Source organism: Eupeodes corollae, chromosome 1 (genome assembly GCF_945859685.1).
Source record: "Eupeodes corollae chromosome 1, idEupCoro1.1, whole genome shotgun sequence".
Lineage (NCBI taxonomy): Eukaryota > Metazoa > Arthropoda > Insecta > Diptera > Syrphidae > Eupeodes > Eupeodes corollae.
In genome coordinates this window covers 164687933-164709888 of record NC_079147.1, presented here as the reverse complement: position 1 = coordinate 164709888, position 21956 = coordinate 164687933, and the positions used below count along the sequence as shown (strand labels likewise).

The following is a 21956-nucleotide window of genomic DNA, read 5'->3' as shown; positions in this document are numbered from 1 at the left end:
AAGGTCATAATGTACAAAGCAAATATAGGGCAAGGTGTTTGACCTTAAATGTAACGCACTTGACAGGTATTTATGTTTTCAAATTTTTAAATGACTCGACCAGGATCAGAAGGATCAACATCAGCCAAATATTATGTAGAATTTACAGCTACATACTCGTATGTAAAACAATATAAATTTTCTGATCAAAATGTAAAATTAAGATAAAACGAATTATGTGATATGTAAAAATTTAAGTAAAACATTTTGGTACAAAGGAGATATATGTAATTAAGGATACAACAGGAATTGATTAGGATTATGTGCGCTTGCTACTAAGGATGAGATGTTAACAAAGGAAATGAGCTTAATGATGAGTGCTTACACTTACAATCCATAAGTAATAATATCTTATTAGTTACAGACCGCATAGGAGATAGTACAAAAAACACACACGATATTTTACAGACGCACGTTAATGTAAATGTTTAAAAAATAGCGTATAGAAACATTTTGAAGACCGAAACAAATGTAAAATAAATAAAGAAAATTAATTTGTTTTCCCACTTAGATTTGTAGTTCTGGGGAATCCAGTAAGATTATTTTTTTTACACGAGACGTGAAGACTTAAAATATTTAAATATTTATGGAAAGAAAAAAAAAACAAAAATAATCCAAAGTGTATACATCAGGAATGGTCGTATCACACCTACCTGGAAGACCGGACTGCATTGGGTTGGTACTACAGCCATCACAAGAAATAGATGTGGTAAGCCTTGCTGAGGCTGTTGGAGGCGGATTGGAATGCTGATGATGAGGATGGTTATAATGAAAATGGGACGTAAGGGGTGTTGGTTGAAAATTTGAATTTTCTAAACTTCTAGATTGAGAAGGAAGCGGGGAACGGAGTGCTTGTGCGTGAAAAGATTGAGACGTTGAAGGTAACGGTATATGTGGTGGTGGTGTTGAAGGTGGTGGTTGTGATGCATGAGCTAAATTTTGAACTACTTTATGCCCATAGCGTGAACCGTGCATAAGTTGGTTGCCTACAGATGCAGATGTATTAGAACTTAAAAACTGACCCAATCCAAAACGCGATGTCTTCCGTTTAAGTATGGGGGCTGATATTTGTCGACTATAGATCTTCTCTTTTTCGGCTACGTTCGATTTACATGAAAATGAAAATAAAAACAGAAATTTCCACTTAGTATTGAAGGAAGTACAAAAATGATAATTTAAGGAACTATTAAACACATACTCTTACAATTGAATTTCGAATCCTGTCGCGGAACCATACTTGCTGGTGCTGACATTGTCCTCTTGTATGGCCACTTAGTACCAAATGATGCGCTTAGGGTTTTTGCCATGCTGCCACTTGTGTCAGATTGGCTAAGAGCTTCTCTTGCTTTAAGTATTTTCGTAGAGAGAATTTCACTTCCATTTTCTGAATTTCTTAAATCTCGAAGATACGAAATATCACCGGACTTTTCCAAACTGATTTGAGCCTCAACAAAGAGCGTGTCGAAACGATTCAAAAAGAATTCCCATGTTAAGACCCTTCGGTCAGACAATGAGTTATGTAGCTGATAAAGCGATTGTAGTACAACTGGTCTATCAACTATGAATAAGTCGAACTGTGATTCAAGACAGAAAAGCAGTGATCGAATAGCAGTATCGTGAATGGTTCCTATGTAGAGTGTGGACCGTTGGGCTACATAGACATTTATATCATCCATACTGGCTATGAGATGGCAAAATGCTGTTGCCATTGCTGTTTGTAGGCCAACCTCAGTTCTGAGAGGAGTCGAGTCCATGAAACGTGTGATAACAGTTACACGTTCAACAGCAGTAAATCGTATTCGCCAATCTGTGTCATGGAAAGCTTCCTGAACTACCCGCCAAAAAACATCAGATCCAAGGGGAAGCGTAATACAGTGAAGCAAGAGAGGGACGCTTGCTTGGCAGATATGTGAGTGTTCAGCATTGCAAAGCTCCCATAAACTGAAAAAGAAAAAGTAATATTAAATAATTTAAAACAATGGTTTAAACATTTTAGGAAACGTAAACTAAGAGAGTTCTCCAATTAAAAGTGGGAAACTGGAAGTCCGTCCATAAAACTAAGATGGCTGATATTACTGATTGTTTGAATATAGGCAAATGTGTCAATTTATTAATATGCAAATATAAAAATCTTTCAATGTGCATTTTTATTCAATTCCGAGAAATTTTGAAAATTTAAGATCCCTTTAAACACACCTTACTATGCAATATATGTCGAATCTGGACTACCGCCAATTCTCTTAAATAACCTTTAGGCAAATGCGGGCTATATTGTCAAAGTTTTAAAGAGATGTGATAATAATCTTTAAAGAAAAGTACTCATGATTGCACTTCAGCGTTGTTACTTCAAAGATTGGCAAGAATTGGCTGCTAAATATTATATGACATTGAATTTAGCTTTGAATAACTTTGGGTCATGAAAGGATGAATTCTATGACTGCATCTCAGCAATTGACAAAAAAATATTTCAAAATTCTCTGAACCATGCTAAAGAGTACATGTCAAGAACGATGTACAGCAAACTGAATCACTGTTTAGCGGAATCTAACTATTTTCGGAAAGAATTCACAGTTAACAAGATGAATTTAATATTTAAGATCCGAAATGAAATGCTATAGCTAAATTACAGACCATATTGGGTTGATATAAATCATAATTGTAATCTTTGCAACCTTAATCAATTCGGAAACGTTTATCACTTCGAAGACGAGATGTCCAATACTCAATGAAATTCGACGTTTATACTTTAGGAAAAGCTTTATTTCTACAGAAGAGAGTAACTCAATTGTAAATATAATATACCTATATAATATACCGGGATACTCTTTATTTGCCAATTGTAATAACTCATATTCTGCTGGAGGTGTAGCTGTGTATGTTAAGGATGGTTTTATGTGCAATTGTTCGAAATTAAATCTAACTAGCGCTGACTCAATGAATCTAACGATTGTGTTCGATAATTTTAACTATACTATACTGTGCTTATATAGATTACATGGTTTTAATAAAAAAAAATTCATTGACGAATTTAGCAATATTCTTAAAACGATAAAGGCAAAAAATTTAATTGTTTTGGGAGATTTTAATATTGATATACTCAATGACTTAGATATTGATTCCGAAAACTATTTGTTTACAACGGCTTCCAATGGTCTTAAGAGTCTTATTAACGAACCTACCCGCGTGACCGATTCAACTGAAAGTTGCATTGATCACATTTGTTTAAGATCTCATAAGAATAATAAAAACTTATTTAGTGGTAGTGTCCATGATTTTAAGCTTACTGATCACAGAATGACTGTGCTTACTTATCATAGTGTTCATATAAGTTCTGAGAAACTGAAACCAACCGCTAATCAAACGAAATATAAAATTGATTTTGAATTATTAAAAGAATGCTTGAAATACGAATTCTGGGATCAAGTTTATTTAGAAAGTGACCCTTCCATTGCATTTGATCAGTTTATAAATATTTTACAAAACCACATAAAATCATGTTCCTTTGTATCTAGGCAAAAGTTCAGTAGCCAAACATTTTTGAAGCCTTGGATGAATTCTTATCTTCTTAATCAAATTAAAAAGAAGACAAAAATTAGCATGAAATGTAAGAAACATCCAAAAAATAAAAAACTTAAAAAACATTATGAAAATGTATGCAAAACTGTTTCTGAAAAGATAGAGGATACTCGTAATAATTACTACTCCGATATGATTGCAAGAGCTGATGGCAATTTACGAGAAGAATGGAGAGTAGTTGATAAAATTTTAGGGACTGAAAGAAATCGGATTGAAATTTCTAAAATAGAAGTTGGCGGAGTAACAATATCAGATTATTGTATTATTTCTAATAAATTTAACGATTATTTCACAGAAATATCTGAAAAGCTTAAACCTGCAACCGACAGCTGTAATACCTGCAATTGCTCAAATTCTTCAGATTTCGAAGATATCCAAGTTATCAGCTTTGTTTTTGAAGAGATAACTTCGAGAGAAATCTATAATGTAATTTTGGGCTTAAGAAATACAAATTCTTGCACGACTGATGGTGTATCAAGTGTATTTTTGAAACATATTGCCTTCTACGTAGTAGACGTCTTGTGTTTCTTATTCAACCAAAGTATTTATAGGGGTTGCTTTCCTGATCACCTTAAATGCGCGGAGGTTATACGACTTTTTAAAAAAGGTTGCAGAAAAAAGATTTCGGATTACAGACCTATATCTCTCCTCTCCACTTTTTCTAAGATCTTTGGAAAATTACTAAAAGTTGGTATTGTGTCGTTTTTAGATAAATTTAACTTCTTTTGCAGCAATCAGTTTGGTTTCAGAAAAGGTATGTCAACGGAAGATGCCATATTGAGGGTTTGTAGCCAACTGTATGCTAGTCTTAACTATAATAAAGCAACCATGGGTCTATTTATTGATATGACAAAGGCATTTGACATGGTGGATCATGATCTATTGCTTCATAAATTATACAATGCTGGTTTTCGAGGTCATATTTTTCGGTGGCTTCAATCTTATTTAAAAGACAGAAAGCAGATGGTAAATGTCAATGGAATTTTAAGTGAATCAAAAAATTTAAGAAATGGTGTACCACAGGGTTCTGTACTTGGCCCACTGTTTTTCCTTATATACATCAACTCTCTCCTTAAATTTAAACTTAATGGTATTCCTACTGCTTTCGCTGACGATATCGCATTTACGTATGAATGTAAAACCTTATTTGAATGTGTTGTTAATATTGAGGAAGATCTTGAAATCTTAAGATTGTGGTTTACCTCACATAAATTAATCGTTAGTGAGAAAACTAAACTAATTTCTTTTAAATTATCCGGAAATAGCTTAGAAGAATATAACCTCTGTTTTCATGCCTACGACTGTAATCGATTTGCATTACCTATTCACAATTGTGGTAGAACAAATTTTAAAAGCTTGCAGTGCTCTGAAAAATGTTTCAAAATTGAATCAGTAGATCACTTCAAATACCTTGGCGTTGCGATCGATTATAATCTTTTTGGAATTGGAAAGTTCATATCCAAACGTTAAAAACATACATGATGTTGGTCACGCGTAAAATGTATCTCTTAAAAGAGTTTTGTTCTCGAAAAGTACTTACTCGAATTTATTATGGCCTTGCTCATTCGATATTGCAATACGGGATCACTTGTTGGGGTGGTTCGTATGCTAACTCTCTTCGACCTTTACTGATAGCTCAGAAGCACTTAATTAGAATTATTAACAAAAAGAATCGGTTAGCTGAAAGTTTGCCTTTATTTAAAGATTTGCGAATTCTTCCAATGAGACATTTACGTATTTAAAGTTCTAAGAGAGTTTTTTAAACAAAGCGGTAACATTCCGAGTAGGAGTTCTCAAATGTATAATTTGCGGATAAATAATTTGAGATTAGTAAATGTTCCAATTGCTCATAAAACTCATTTTTCACATTTTTATACATACACAGCTCCATATCCTTTTAATAAATTGCCTTTATGTATCAGAGAGACTCTTCGTTTTACTTCTTTTATTAAAAAAGTCAAAGACTGGTTATTCAATCTGAATTACAATTGTATTGAATCTTTTATCAAAATATTAGCTATTTTTCTTTTCTTTAAATTGTTAATGTAGGTCACGAACTTCTACGTACATAAATTTGTATTCATTATTTTGCTGAAAACATTTTCGTAATTGTAAAATAAATTTTTTTTGTCTCTCTATTTTTTCTTCATTATATCATTAAACTTTGTAAACACTGATTGTCACCCCACATCAGATATTATTTGAATTATAAATAAAGCTTTTGATGTTTCATTCACCACTAACTTCCAAAGTTACAGAATGAACACTATTATTCTATATATATTTCTATCATATAAACTTTTGTAAAATAGTTTTTAAGTATTAAATGAATAAATAAATCTAATCTAATCTTAATCTAAAAATGGTGAGTGAGGTTGGAAAGTTCTTATCCGGTTTGCTACTGAAGCTATCACTTACATAAATATTTATGTAATCTGTTTTAGAATCAATGTATTATTTTGTTTTAGTTAAACTATAGTAATAATCGGTAGATAAATAATCTGCGTTTGGTTTGTTTATTGAAATTGAGCTTTCGTTTTTTCAGGATTGAGTTTAAGTCCGTTCCGTGTCGACCAATCATATATAGACTTTAAATAAATGTTCATTTTAGATATTGCATCCTTAAGCATCATGTCAGGAAACGTAATATATAATTGGGCATCATCTGTATGGATATGAAACTGTCAGTAAGACAGAACAGAGGGCAGGTCATTAATGAACAATGAAAACAGTAAAGGTCCAAGGATTGATTCTTGAGGAACACCATTATTAACAGTGAGGAACTAGGACATTCTATCATTACAAGACACGTCTTGCAAACGATTGGTCAAATATGAGTAAATAAGGTTGTTAGTTGTGTCAGAGAAGCTAGGGTCATCAATTTATCACAAAGAAGATTATGGTTTACACAGTCAAATGCCTTTGAAAAATAAAGCAAGGTTATAACAGTTGTAATTTTATTGTCTAAAGCCTGTCTTATGTTATCAGATACGTTGAGTAAAGCTAAAACACAACTATGTTCAGGATTCAAAATTGCTTGTCTTTAATATAATATTTTATCTGGTTACTTATCAGACTTTCAAAAAGTTTAGATAAAAAAGATAGGATAGCTATCGGTCTATATTCCTTATTCTTTCCTTGTTTTGGGATGGAGATAATTTTCGATTTCTTTCATAGAATTACGTAACCGTTTAAACACGTCGGTATGAGACCTCTCTAACCTTAATAGCATTACGTATATCCGCAGAGAGCCAAGGATCAAGGATCGAAAGATTCTTAATGACCGACAATACGGCTTTCGTAGGAGTAGGTCCACTGGTGATCTCATGGTTCATCTCAACGAACAGTGGAACAAATCTTCACATAGTTTTGGAGAAAGTAAGATTATTGCACTTGATATTTCAAAAGCATTTGATAGGGTTTGACATCAGGCTCTCTTATCGAAAATGCGTGCTTTCGGTTTTCATGAATCCCTCCTTTATTGGATTAGTAATTACCTGTCGAATCGTTCTATACAAGTTGTATGGGATGGATTCAAGTCTGAAAACCACAAAATAAATGTTTTTGTGCCCCAGGCCTCAGCTCTATCTCTAACACTCTTTCTCATTTTTATTATTGACCTCCTGTCTGCAACTTCTAATCCAATACATTGTTTCACTAACGATAGTACTCTTAGCTTTTCATATACGTTTTCAGATTCACATCCCTCTTCTTCGGATGTGGAACTGCAACGACAAAATATGATAAATAAATAAATAAATAGATTGGGTGGCGCAGCAGTCCGTTTGGGCACTAGGGCCTAGTGACTGGCAACTCGCAACCATTCCTGTGTGCGAGTACTGTTGTCAGGGATGAAAAGGACCTACAGTTTAAAAGCCGAATCCGAACGGCAAATTTGAGAAAGCACTTTTCATGACAAGAATTACTCTCGGAGAATTTATCAATTCCTCGCAAGAGGCAGTACAAGCGAAATACATTTTTTTTTAAATTATGGTGGTACAGGCAGGGATTGAACCCAAAACCCTTGCATGACAGTCCAACGCACTAACCATCATGCCACGGGTACTACAAAATATGATAAGCTCATTAAATTCCGGCCTAAACAGCATTGTACAATTAGGAATAAGAAACCGCATGGAATTTAATGCTTCGAAATCTCAATGCTGTCTTGTATCTTCAAAGCGAAATATACTCCTCCATAAATAACACTTGCATCGAGGAGATCGAACATCTCGATATTCTCGGTATGTGTATCACCAACCACCTTTTGTAGAACGTTCACATACGCGATGTCGCCAAAAATGCCACAAGATGTTTAGATTTCCTGAGGCGATGCAAGAAATATTTCACCCCTTCTGATCTGGCTGTTATCTACAAGACTTATATACGTCCAAAGCTTGAGTATAACTCTCATATCTGGACTGGTGCTCCTGCAACTTACTTAAGCCTCTAGGACAGTATTGAACCATTACCATCATAAGATCATTTACGTCGCTTGAACATCGTCGAAATGTTTCTTGTCTCACTCTCTTTTACCGTAATTTTAATGGTTTATGCTCTAGAAAAATATCCAGTTGCATTCCTTCCCTTAAACAGTTCAATCGTAATACTCGCGCTTCAAGGAATGCTCATCAATATACACTCGAGCCCAACTTCGGTCGTACTGTCAAGTACAGAGATTCGTTCTTTAGCCGTACAATGCGAATGTGGATTCCCTTGCCACACTCTGTCTTTCCCAGCCATTGCGGTATTCAGGAATTCAAAACCAATGTGCACCGACACCTCCTTTCAATCCCTCTCTCCCTCTCCTGTGTCTACATAATAAGGGTAGTATTATCCCTTTGAGTGTGCGCTTATTATGACAAAAGGACATCGAGATTTCAAATGACACGTTTTTAATGTAACATGTTTGTTCAAAAGATCTTTAATCAATTTGATAGTTTCCGTAAGATGTGGTGTAAATTGATTGAAAATCCATCGACACATGTACATAGGATCAAAATGGAGCTTCTCCCCAAAAATAACCCACTGGCTATACACTTTGGTAATCAGATCGATACTCATTTATGGAGCTGTCGTATGGTGGACCGCACTGGATAAGATGGTAAATCTAAATAAGCTCAACAAAGTCCAGCGGTCAGCAGGTATGTGCATCACAGGAGCACTTCGCTCAACACCAACCGCAGCACTGCAAGTGCTTTTAAACTTAACACCACTTGACATCTTCTCCAAAAATGTGGCTGCTAACTCATGTGTAAGGCTTAGAACCACCTCTCAATGGACCAGTAACAATACTGGACATACTACTATTCTAGACAGTTTCAGATCTATCCCAGATCGCTTAGCTATACCACCCCAAAAATAGTATTCGGTAAAAGCTTCCATGTGTCCATCCCTTCAAGATCCTCCTGGGAAGATGAGAGATCCCTGGAAGACGATGCGCTACACTTCTATACTGACGGTTCAAAGGCCTATCACGGAGTTGGAAGTGGTATCTATTCAGAACACCTGAATCTCAGTCTATCCTATAGACTTCCCAATCAATGTAGTGTATTCCAGGCCGAAGTAATGGCGATTAAAGAAGCACACCTGGCTCAAAGAAAACGTTATATCTTGTAAGGATATACGAATCTTTTCAGACAGCCAAGCCGCTTTTAAATCTCTCGCGTCTGTCTCCACAAACTCTCAAACAGTCCATGATTGTCGGTCATCTCTGAATGAGATGACGGAACAGTTTAACATTCACCTCATTTGGGTGCCGGGCCACAGAGACATTCCGGGAAATTGTAAAGCCGATGAGCTCGCCAAAAATGGAACACTTCTGCCTCATGTTAGACAAAAACATAACATAGGAACACTACTTGCTACATGCAAATATCTTCTCAAGCAATATGCTCTAGAAACAACAAATGCTAGATGGTCACAAAGTACCACCTGCCTAGCAATCAAGCAAATATGGCCAAGTATTGACTTAAAACGATCAAAAGGCTTGATATCGGGAAGACTTTCAGTTTCTTAATTAAACAAAAGTCCCATAGAAAGTCATAAAAAATAGCTACAATTTATCTTCTTTGAAGACTTGTAGCAACCATATAATTCACAGTAGCTCTATGTAGCTCAGATTATATGGAATCTCGATTAATTCGAGAAAATATGCGTCAAGACAAGGTGTAATGGTCATCCTCTGATGAGCCCAACCATTACATCGGGGCGAAACGCATATGAACTCCTATGCTGGTTTATTTTTATTTTCATTTTCATGATTTTAAATCATATTTATTAAACTTAATTAAAACATTTAATAAGGGTTGAATTTGCAAAGAATCATCTGAACTGGACTATAAGCAAATGGAAAAGTATGCTTTTCAGTTGGGTTTTTAGCAGAATAATGATCCCAAACATTCTTCAAAGCTGCTAAAAGAGTGGTTTGCAATAACAAATATTTGTGTCTTAGAGTGGCCGTCCCAATCTAAGAAGTTTTAAAAAGGAGGGTTGGAAAGAGAACGCACATTTCACTTTTGAAGCTTTGAAGAATGAGAGGGAGAATATTCTTGCCTCTATAATCGACAATTTAATCATGCCAATGCCTCGTCGATGCCAAGAAGTTATTAAAAAAAAAGATTACTGGACAAATTAATAATTTTTAAGATTTAAGACAAAAATCCGACTATTTTTTGGCAGACGAATTTATTTAATTTTTTGTTACCATCATTTATTGTGTGGATTATTTTAACTTGTTTTAATTTTTATCTAATTACATTATAGAAAATATAAAAAAATGTTTACATTTTTGGGTAGCAAAACATGGATTAATAAACTTGACCAAAAAAATCCGGGATGTTTCTAGCACCACTGTAACTTTTAACAAACATAGGGACACCTCCTCGCGTTGTGCGCATTCGGTGAACCCATATTTCAGTTAAAATTGAATCCCTTAATCTTAATTTAAATCAACCTTTTGAACAAGTCGGTTTTAGATCTGATTTTTCGCTCTTTTCCGCAGCCTTAGAAGGAGTGTTTAGAAAGCTAGACTGGGAAGACAAAGGATTGAAGATAAATGGCAAATGTCTCTCAAACCTCCGATTTGCCGATGACATTATAACTATCGCAAACAGCAGAGAAGAACTTCAAACGATGCTGAACGAACTGTACTCGGAATGCGGAAATATTGGGTTGTCAACAAATCAACAGAAAACTAAAATTATGACAAATGGTGTTTCTGATCCAGTTAGTGTTAATAACAATATATTAGAATACGTTGAAGACTACACATACCTTGGTCAGATTATCTCATTGAAAGAGAAAGAAAAAAAGGATATACAGCAGCAAATGACGAACGCTTGGGGGCAGTTCTAGAACGTTAAGCATCTTCTTACATTGAATATTTCGAAAAAAAAACAAGGAAATATGTGTTTGACTCAACAGTTCTTCCAGTCCTCACCTATGGGTGCCAAACTTGGCAAGTCACGAAAAACACGAGCAATGGAGAAAGCTATTTTGAACGTTCATATTGCCCAGCAAATTAACCATCAGAATATAAGAAGTCAAACTAGTTTTGAAGACGTTAGACACAGGCTTAAGAAACTCAAATGGGAATGGGCAGGTCATGTAATACGTACACCTGATAATCGATATACAAAATTAGTAACCGAATGGATACCCTTAGAAAGCAAAAGAAGCGTAGGTGGATATCATAAACGCTGGAAGGATGACATCCAAAAAATATGCCCACTTTATTGGAGAGAAGCACTAGATAGAAGAAGATGGAGAAGTCTGGGGGAGGCTTATGCTCAGATAACCTAAAATTAATCCTCTCTTTTCAAATAATGTATATATTTAAATTTGTTTTAAACCTTGATTGAAATATTTGTTTCTTGTAGTTTAATCAATTTTACGTACACATACTTGTTTAAATGTAATGTAAATATATTCAATCAAATGGTAATTATAAAATTATTGTAAATTTTAAAGTATCAATGAGTGAATAAAGCTTGGAAAAATAATGATAATAATCTACCATTACTCTTTAATCAATTCATTTATCAATTTTTTAAATTTAAATACACTAGTTTAAATTTTTCCCTTTTTTTTAAATGTAACTTTTGCAATATATTTATATTAGTTTCTATTAGTTTTAATAAGATCTGATTAAAATAAAGTCTTACACTCTAATGATATTTTGTTAAAATATGTCTCTGTTAACTGGCAAAATTATATTTAATGTTGAAATACTCTATACTTACTTACTTAAGGTAGCGCTACAGTCCGGGTGAACCTGGGCCTCAACCAACAAGCGTCTCCAGCCAGCTCGGTCCCTAGCTAGCTGTCTCCAATTTCGCACGCCAAGTTCGTTGAGGTCCTCTCCTAACTGGGTGCGCCACCTGAGTCGCGGTCTTCCTCTACTGCGCCGTCCCTCGGGATTGGATTCGAAGACCTTCAGCGTTGATGTCCATCCGCTCTACTAGGTCAGTGTTGCTGTACAGCTCGTACAGTTCGTCGTTATATCTTCTCCTCCATTCTCCATCTATACGTACGGGACCAAAAATCACCCGAAGAATTTTTCTCTCGAAGCATCCTAAGACGCTCTCATCTTTCTTTGACAGGGTCCAGGCCTAAGCGCCATAAATAAGAATCGGGATGATGAGTGTCTTATAGATGGTGATTTTACATGCTCGAGAGAGGACTTTACTTTTCAATTGCCCTCTTAGTCCAAAGAAGCAGCGATTTGCAATAGTTATTCTTCGTTTGATTTCAGCGATGGTGTCGTTGTCGATATTAATAGCGGTGCCTAGGTAGACAAAGTCTTTAACTACCTCAAAGTTATAGCTGAGCTGTCCATGGTGACGTTCTGCCCAAGACGTCCTTGTGTCCTTTTTTTATGACAGCATATACTTGGTCTTGCCCTCATTGACCACTAAACCCATCTTCTTCGCTTCCGTCGCAATGCTCAAAAACGCTCCACTGACGATCACGCTTTGATCTTTCAATTATGTCAATATCATCTGCGTATCCGAGTAATTGGATGGACTTTTGGAAGATTGTGCGTCTAGTGTGGACGGTTGAGTCTTGCACAATTCTTTCCAGAACGATGTTGAATAAGTTGCATGGCAGTGCATCGCCTTGTCTAAAACCTTTTTTGACATCAAATGAATCGGTAAGATCTTTTCCGACCTTGATAGAGCAGCGTGCATTCTCCATCGTCATTCTGCACAAACGGATAAGTTTGACAGGGATGCCAAAACTAGACATTGCTCGGTAGAGCTCTTCCCTATAGATGCTGTCATATGCGGCTTTAAAATCGATAAAGAGATGGTGGGTATCGATTTGAAGCTCCTGGGTTTTTTCCAAGATCTGCCGTAGTGTGAATATTTGGTCGATAGTGGAATTTCCTGGTCTGAAGCCACACTGATAAGGACCAATCAGGTTGTTGACGAATGGCTTCAGACGTTCACATAATACGGCAGAGAGGATCTTATACGCAATGTTAAGGAGACTGATGCCTCTGTAGTTGGCGCAGTTTAGAGGGTCTCCTTTCTTATGTATCGGGCACAATATGCTGAGATTCCACTCATCGGGCATGCTTTCTTCCGACCATATTTTGCAGATGAGTTGGTGCATGCTCCCTACCAAGTCATCGCCTGCTGCTTTGAATAGTTCGGCGGTGATGCCGTCAGCTCCAGCAGCTTTGTTTGACTTAAGTTTAGATATAACTATCCTCACTTCGTCAAGGTCGGGTAGGCGGAATTGTTGATCTGCGTCGCCCAGGTTGAGTGGTTCTATCTCCCTTACAGCGGAATTCGGTTCGTCATCGCCGTTATATAATTTGAAGAAGTGATTTTTTCATATTCTCAGCATTGAGTGCGGATCTACTATGATGTTCCCTTGATCGTCTTTACAGGCTTCGAATCGTGGCTGGTAACCTTGGTAGGTTTTTTTTACCTTTTGGTAAAATTTACGAACCTCATTCCTGTTGTGACATCCCCCTATCTGCTCGATCGCGCGCTCCTCATGCTCTATTTTTTCCATATAAGAAGCCGGTGTTCCTCTCTCCTCTTCTGCTCGTAGACCTCGCGAGCAGCTCTTTTCCTTTTGAGCAGCGCTGTTTTGAATGCCTCTTATTTCGCTGCATGCGCTTGCCTTTCGTTTTCAATGCTTAATGCAGGAAGCATAGGACTCCTTAGGAGGTTATTAGAGACTCGATCGGAAAAGGACATGGCAGTCTCTTGCGATTGTAGCCGTCTAACGTCGAATCTTCTCACAGTACTTCCTTGGTTTGGCTTGGATCTTGATATCCGTAGCCGTACCTTGGCTACAACGAGGTAGTGGTCCGAGTCAATGTTGGCCTCTCGGTATGTTCGGATATCCTGGATACTGGAGAAGTGTCGTGCGTCGATCGCAATGTGGTCAATCTGGTTGACGGTTGATTGATCAGGAGATTTCCATGTCCCCACTGGAGAAGTGTCGTGCGTCGATCGCAATGTGGAGGAGATTTCCATGTCCCCTTGTGGATATTGAGATGCGTGAACTGCGTACTTGCTACCAGAACGTCTCGCCCGCAGCGAAATCGACCAGCCTGAATCCGTTGTCGGAGGTAGTGTCGTGCAGGCTGTATCTCCCGATTATCCCACCAAAGATGTCTTCTCTTCCTAGCTTGGCATTAAAATCTTCTAAGACAATTTTAATGTCATAGCCAGGGCACTGCTCATATGTCTTGTCCAAGAGCTCGAAGAATATATCTTTGGTGTTGTCGTCTTTGTCCTCTGTTGGGGCATGCGCGCATATTAGGCTTATGTTGGCGAATTTAGCCTTGATGCGGATTGTCGTGATGCGCTCGCTTACACTGTTGAAACTCAAGACTTTTTGCCTGAGCCTAGTTCCAACAACAAATCATCACCCAAATAGACGCTGTCTTTGTTCTCGGTATCAGTCGCCGTAGTAGATATCGCAGTCTTTTAGTTTGCGTTTGCCCGGTCCATCCCATCGCACTCCCTGGAAGGCTGTAATATCTACCTTGCAGCAGTTTAGGGCTTCCGCTAATTGTTCGGCTACACGTGGTCTGTTAAGGGATCTAACATTCCACGTACATATCCGAGGTTCGTTGTCCTTATCCGAGGCTTGTTGGTGCTTCGAAACTTAAGGTATTTTCTACGTGGCCAGGAAGTCACCTCGACGGCACAACCCCCAACCTGGAGGGCCAGATCCTTAGTATATAACTCCAAGGAAGGGGAGCCGGATAAACCGCTCCTTACAGGTCTGGGCTCCGAATATGTCGAAGAAGCCCTATAAGGTGTTCACTAAGTAGTTCAACCTTACTGGAACTGTAGACGCCACCGTTGATTCCATCTCGAGAATTCGTCCGCTGCCGCCTGGATAAGGAGAGGTGCCTTAGTAGAAACACCTCTCCCCCCCTCTCTCGTTTGCTGCCCCCAACAACTTTCCACTGGGGTTGGAACCCAATCTTCAGTTGAGGTACTAGGCACCCGATGTTCACCGCGGGGAGGTGAGAGTAGGAGTTGATAGACAGAGGTGGGTTTTGAGAAAAACCTGTGGACGCTTGTGTCCTCTTGAATGCACATGTCTACCATTTGAACATCTGAAATACTTTATACTTTTTTCATTTTCAATTATCTTGGTGTTTTAAAATTTATAAATGTAATAATTTTAGATATAATTGGCAGACGGATTTTTAGCCATGCTAGTAAATCTTTATATTAAAACATTTGTACTTTATATGTTGAAAAAATAAAGATAATAATAATTAGTATTTTGACAGTTCACTGCAGTTTAATGCCATTCATAATTTCAGCTTTTTATGACACAAAATTAACCAAAAATGGTAAATGTTACGACATTTTATTCGAAACCCGACTTTTCTACTTACTTTTTTATGAGTAAATTCTCCTGACACCAAATGAAAAATCCCCTATGTTCTCGAGCAGATTTTGCCAGTGCGTCACCATGTAGGGACATCACATTCAAGCATTGCAAAATATAATAAAGGAGTTCCGGCTTTTTGATAAGTGGGATTTCCTATGGAAAAACAAAAACAAAACGTCGATACAAGAAATTTCACTTTCCATTTTTTCCCATAAGGTATAAGTAAATATACAATAAGACGATAACGTCCCACTCCTTAATTAATCTCTAACACTCTCGCTTTTATTTTATTTACTTACCGTCAGAAGCTGATGAATATATTGTAATGTTTGTGGCAGTGAGTCTAAGGAAAATTTAAATTTTCCAACTGAGGTGTGCCAAAAATCATCACCATCCTCGACGTCATCGCCATTTTCATCTGTGACACTGCCATTTAGATCGACATCTTCGCTGCTGCCTACAATTGCAGCCTTTGCCACCTGAACGGTAGCTGTTGCTAATGTGGTTAAAGTATAATCGAGTAGCAAAATAAATATACAAAAAGAATTAAACGAAAAGAAGAATTATTGTAAGCATTAACCATTGTCTTGATGTCTTGAGAGCATAAACAACTTGCATATCGAATCGACGAGATTGCCAAACGATATATATTTTTATTTTTGTTGGATTACATACCGACATCGGCATCTGACAATGTCACTGATCTTGCAACAGCTGTAACGACTTTTTCTGATGGCATTATGGCGGCCAGGTCCAATTGCTCGGAGACGGTTTCAACCGTTGCCGTCATTATCTGTGAAGTTAACGTGATTTTTCGAAGAAGGAGAAAAAGATCGATAGAAATAGAAATAAGGTAAAATGAAAATGAAGCAAAGACACAAGGATCACTCTTAGATAAATTAAACTAACTGGATAAACGAATATAGAGTTAGTTGATTTGATTCACATTTAGTCACACTCTTTTAATTTAACTTTGCCATTTATGGAAGTTGTCTTGTATATTTTTCTTTTTTTTTTAAAGTCAAAACATGAATTGGTTTTTGTGTTTTTGTATTTGTTTGTGCATTATGTTTAGGTAGTAAGAAAAATGGTTAAAAGCAACAAATTACAGCGACATTAACAACATCCAAATTTATAAACAGGTACATGTATTTAAATAAATCATCATTAAAGCATTTAGGATTAATACAAAAAGAGGTAAGAGTGCATGCAATTGTGTACATTGATAATAAATATAATGTGTGTGATTGTTCGTTATGATTTAATGGAACACTTTCAAGATTGATTGAAATTTTAACATACATACAATAAACTGCCCTAAGCAGAAGCTTGAATATAACTTATGTATCGGGTGTTTTGTTTTAGGTGTGTGGTTTTCAAGCTGGCAATTCTTTTTTTCGGAGTTGATTTTTTTGACAGCTGTCACTTAACTTATGCTCAGATTGGCTTGTCATTTCATAGCAAATAGACTTCTCAACAAAATGAGGGTTCGGTGATATGTCGCATCGCGAAATGTGTCCAATATTCGACCGACATAACGGGCCAGCAGAGTTGATAATTCCAGGAAACACGGATTCGTTCCACATTTACTCTAGTATTGCGAATAATGAGAAACGCTCGCCGCGCAGCCGCCGCCTTGTACAGTATTCACGCCGAAGACGCTATTGCTGTTGTGTAGCAGAGTATGAGAGATTTTTCGAAAAACTTCATTAGAGAATTCAACTCATGCTCGAATTGAAGCTGTAGGATTGTACTGGACGACAGAATTACGTTTTGTTTCTGTTCCACAAACAAAACAATACTTTTTTTAAGGATTAAATTGTCCTAAATTCGAATGTCGCCTTTAAATTTGTCTATTACATCATCTCTTTAAAAATGCTAAGAACAACCAAAGAAGTTTAGAATTTTTTAAGACAGAGGATATTTAACAAATTTTGAAGTTTTTTCAAATATTATATGAAAAATGAAGCTGAGATGCGACCCACACTGATAATATCAAATCCCGTCTGTCGATTTGTCTTGCTTAAAAGTTTGTAGGTTTTCGTGTTGGGTTAAAAAAGTTGTCAGTTGAAACATCAATTTTTACCAAATTTTTTAAGAAAACGGAATGTTTAATATCGAAAGCAATATTTCCTTTGAAATAAAAATTTTTAATTTTTGAAAAGCTATTTGAGCAGAAAGTAAAGTAAAGTTTTAGAATTAGGTTTTTATTTTTTGTAAGAAAACTGTCAACTCGATTTTTTCAAAATTTTACTGAATGTTGACAACAATATTTTTTAAAAGATGAAAGTAGTTTAAAGCTAATATCTCAAAGTTTTGAAAAGATATTTGAGTCGTAAATCAATCTTTACCAACTTTAAGTAACTTTTTTGTACTGCCAGTTCGATTTTTCTCAAAATTTTACTGAATGTTGAAAACAATATTTCTTATAAGTTAAAATTAGTTGGATGCCATTATCTCAAGTTTTTGAAAAGATATTTGAGTCGAAAATCAATTTTTACCAACTTTTGTTAAAATTTCTTTTAAGTTTTTATATTTTGTAAAAAAATGCCAATTCAATTATTCTCAAAATTTAACCGTATGTTAAAAACAATAGTTCTTAGAAGAAAAAATATGCTCGAAGACATAATCTCAAGATTTTGAAAAGATATTTGAGTCGGAATTCAATTTTTACCAACTTTGAGTACTGTTTTTTTAGGTTTTTAATTTTTATAAAAAAAAACTGTCAATCCGATTTTTCTCAAAATTTTATTAAATGTTAAAAACGTTTTTTTTTTCATTCCACAAGATTGTTTTGGAGATAAAATCATTTTTTATTCGTAAAATTTTGGAGGTGACACATTTTTTTCAGTTTTTTCGATTTATAAAAAAACCGTTAATTGTTTTTTTTCCAAAAATATAGTGGTTTGGTATCAATATATAATATACAATTTAATTCAAGTCTCTAGCATCATTGGTTCGTGAGATACTTAGGGTTAACCAAAATTTTCAATTTTTTTTAAACTGTTATTATTAAAAAAACCGCCAAAAAACATGAATTGGTTTTTTGTCGGTTTTTTGCAATATTATCTGTGTAACACAATATTTGAAGTCGATATCTCTTCTGGTTCTTTAGAAATGGACGACGAAAAAAACGTCGCGAACACGCACAAACATTTTTCTAAAAATCTTTTATTTCGACTCTAGGGTCTTTGAAACGTCGAGAAATGTAAAAATTTTCAATTTTAAAATCGGACCCATTACAAAAACTTCCTATGGGAAGTTAAATTTTAAAAGCTGAGGGAACTGTTATCAGCGAAACAATTAAGGGGATTAGAAGTTTCAGACAAAAGGTCGTTTACAAAAATAAAGAAGACTGTCGGAGACAAAACGGTGCTGTAGGGCACACCTGCGTTTCTTTTGTGGTATAAGATTTGAACGGTCCGAAAGGTAATTTCTAACCTAATTAAGAAGAGATATATCAATACCAAAAGCACACATTTTCGATAAGAGAACTTAGTGCCAAACTCTATCAAATGCTTTTGAAATATCAAGTGCAATAGAAGAAACCAGTGGACCTATTGCAACGAAAGCCATACTGCCAGTCAATAAGAAGCTTTCGTTCTTCGAGATATTTCATAAGCTGATAATTATTCAGAGTTTCCATGAACTTGTAAAGAAGAGACGTGAGTGCTATTGGACGATAGTGTTAGGGGGAGGAGGATTCGGCTTTTCGGCTAGACAGATGCTCTTCTCCAACCACTCGGAGAAAGATGAGTAGAATAGGACAGATGGAAAAACTTACGCAGTGGTTTCGACAGCGTTGAAGTACATACCTCTCCAGAACAATAGGAGGAATACTATCCTGACCGACGGATTTGTGTATTTCAAGATCTTTAAGTACTTTCTAAATCGTTTATGCTTTTAAGTAGAAGCGGAGTAATGTTACCATATTGACAGCATCGAACTTACGACAGACTGAGCTGCAAGCAAATTGGTTTTATTAATCGAGATTGCAATCAGTAGGAATCGACGAAGACGTAGTAACTTATTCCGGTTTTGCTCAGTGGGGTCGGCGTTTGTTAATCCGGAAAGTTATATATTTGATCCTAATAACTTCTTTACGGCTCGAATCAAACCATGAGTTGCCTTTTGGTTTGATAAATTTTACCCTATTCCTGATAAAAATTTTCATTCTACCAGAATTAAGTTTGTTACCGTATCTGCGCTTGATTCTATGTCACTATCAACGAAGCAAAGTGACCAAAAAGTTGGCTTTTATATTGACAAACGGTTTTCGTAGGGGTTTTCTCTTTAACTGGCTATTTTTAGCTTGAGGATTTTGCAGATGTGCATAGAGACGATAATACGCTGATCGCATATTTATATTAGAATCAGAGGTCTTGAGTGTTCATATTATTGTTATTATTGTTAACGAAGATACTTTAAATGGTCGTTTCAATTTGGAAGATGTGAACGCTTCAAAGATAATGAATAATGAATTTAAATCTGAAAAAGCCAAATCCCAGTTTAAAAATGTATCGACTGCTGAGAAAATTGAAAATAGAAAAGGCGGAGTGTTCCGCAGATGAAGAAGGAACACTAAATGTATCTAAAACCTACAGAAATGTACGTAGAAGGCCTACAAAATTTAGAGCTGGACATAGAGGTCGTCCTATAAAAATCTTCAACAGGGTGGAAGACAATGAAGAAGCCATCTGTGTACCAATGGCTGACGAAACAAACGATGGTGAAGTACAATCAGAAAATGATGATTTTGTAATGAACGCTTCTGAAGTCCTTATATCTCAAGCCATTTCTGGCAATAACTAATCCGATTGGGAAGAAGTCATTTACACGGAGTTCAGAACTTTAATCGCAAACAACACATGGGAAGTCGTTAAGAAGCCCGATAAGGTTAAGACAATTGGCTGCAGAATAGTTTTACGAAATAAATGGTCCACGGATGGTACACTCGAAAGGCGAAAGGCAAGGTTAGTAGCAAAAGCGTTCTCACAAAAATCTGAAGTTGATTTCCACGACACGTTCGCCCCTGTTACCAGACTAGGTTCGTTAAGATTACTTATTGCTCTGGCTGCCAAAGAAAATTTTAAGATTTCACAATTGGACATTACATCAGCTTATTTGAACGGCAAAGTTGAAGAAGACATTTTCAGGGACAAACTTTAATTCTTTGAAGTCATGTTGCAGAAAATGTCCCCTAGTGATGAAGATGGGAACCTCCGAGTTCTGTCAAGAAAAATGCAAGATAAGGTTTGCAAACTCGAAAAGCATTATATGGACTTTGCCATTTTAATAGTTTATCCCACGAACTTGATAGGCTTTATTCCTTAATTGGTAGTTATGATGCAGCTTTAATTGGAGGTGACTTTAATGCCCGTCACACTGCCTGGGGTGACAGAGTTTGTAGTATTAATGGAAATCTGTTTCACAATTGGTTTTATAACGGTCCCTGCTTGAATCTGGATCTAATTGCTTCTGATGGCGCACCATATCCAAGAACGTCCTCGTATCTAGAATTTTTCATTAAAACATCAACAATATGCGTTGCTAACAATGTCCTAGGTTCCTCAAGCCTAGGTTTATTTAAACAGAGTAAATCCCGAATATCTTCAACTTCATTCTAAGAATCAGTGCTTAAGTAAAATTATTAGGGATAGTGTCAATATTGATGTAAACAATGCATTTCAGTCAAGGCTCGAGGAAATAAAAACCTTCTCCTTTCGCCTTTAAAGAAATTGATAAGATAACAGGCCGAAAATATTTTGGTACTGACATATCAAATGATATGTTAACATACCATGGACAAAATTTGAGTGACATTAAATCCAAATTAGATGCATTTAAAGATTTGTACTCTTCAGTTTTCACTGGCGACGAACACACAATAAATACAAATTTTGAGAATGAAGTTTCTGTTGCAATAAATGAATTCAAAACAGCTCAATTAGGTCAAAATTTGAAAAATGTATCTCTTTCAAACAGAGCAACATGTCCTAATTTATATGTATTTACAACACCTGAAAAAGTAAGAGTATTTAGAATAGCTTTGAATAATAAAAAATCAGCTGGTAATGATCAGATATCTAATTTCATTTTAAGAAAATGCCCTCTTTCTTTAGATACGGTTTTATCCATAATATTTAATCATTGTATTAACAATGGTTACTTTCCTCGTGCTTGGAAGGAAGCATTAATGGTACCGATAGCAAAAACCAAAGCTGCTAGAGATATTTCAAAATTTCGGCCTATTTCATTACTTTCAAATATTGGAAAGCTGTTTGAAAAAATTTTGGCAGATCATGTGAATAACTTCACCGAAGAAGCAAATGTTATTCCAAATAACCTATTTGGTTTCAGAAAAGGATGCTCTACTGAGCATGCATTACTAATAATTTAAAATAAGATAATTGAAAACTTAAGGTAAAGTACAGTTAGGTAGGTAAAAAGCTTTCGACTCGATA

General features: G+C 35.9%; 1 protein-coding gene across 1 annotated transcript in view; it reads right to left on the bottom strand.

The window, feature by feature from the left end:
• Positions 1–21956, bottom strand: part of LOC129938550 (protein unc-79 homolog) — an 83646-nt gene that overhangs the window by 21694 nt on the left and 39996 nt on the right. Inside the window, exons 15-19 of the mRNA XM_056046181.1 lie at positions 16168–16285; positions 15792–15988; positions 15497–15645; positions 1244–1980; positions 1062–1136 (exon numbers count right to left, since the gene is read on the bottom strand). Of these exons, the coding sequence (XP_055902156.1) occupies positions 1062–1136; positions 1244–1980; positions 15497–15645; positions 15792–15988; positions 16168–16285 (1276 nt within the window). The remainder of the gene's footprint in view (positions 1–1061; positions 1137–1243; positions 1981–15496; positions 15646–15791; positions 15989–16167; positions 16286–21956) is intronic.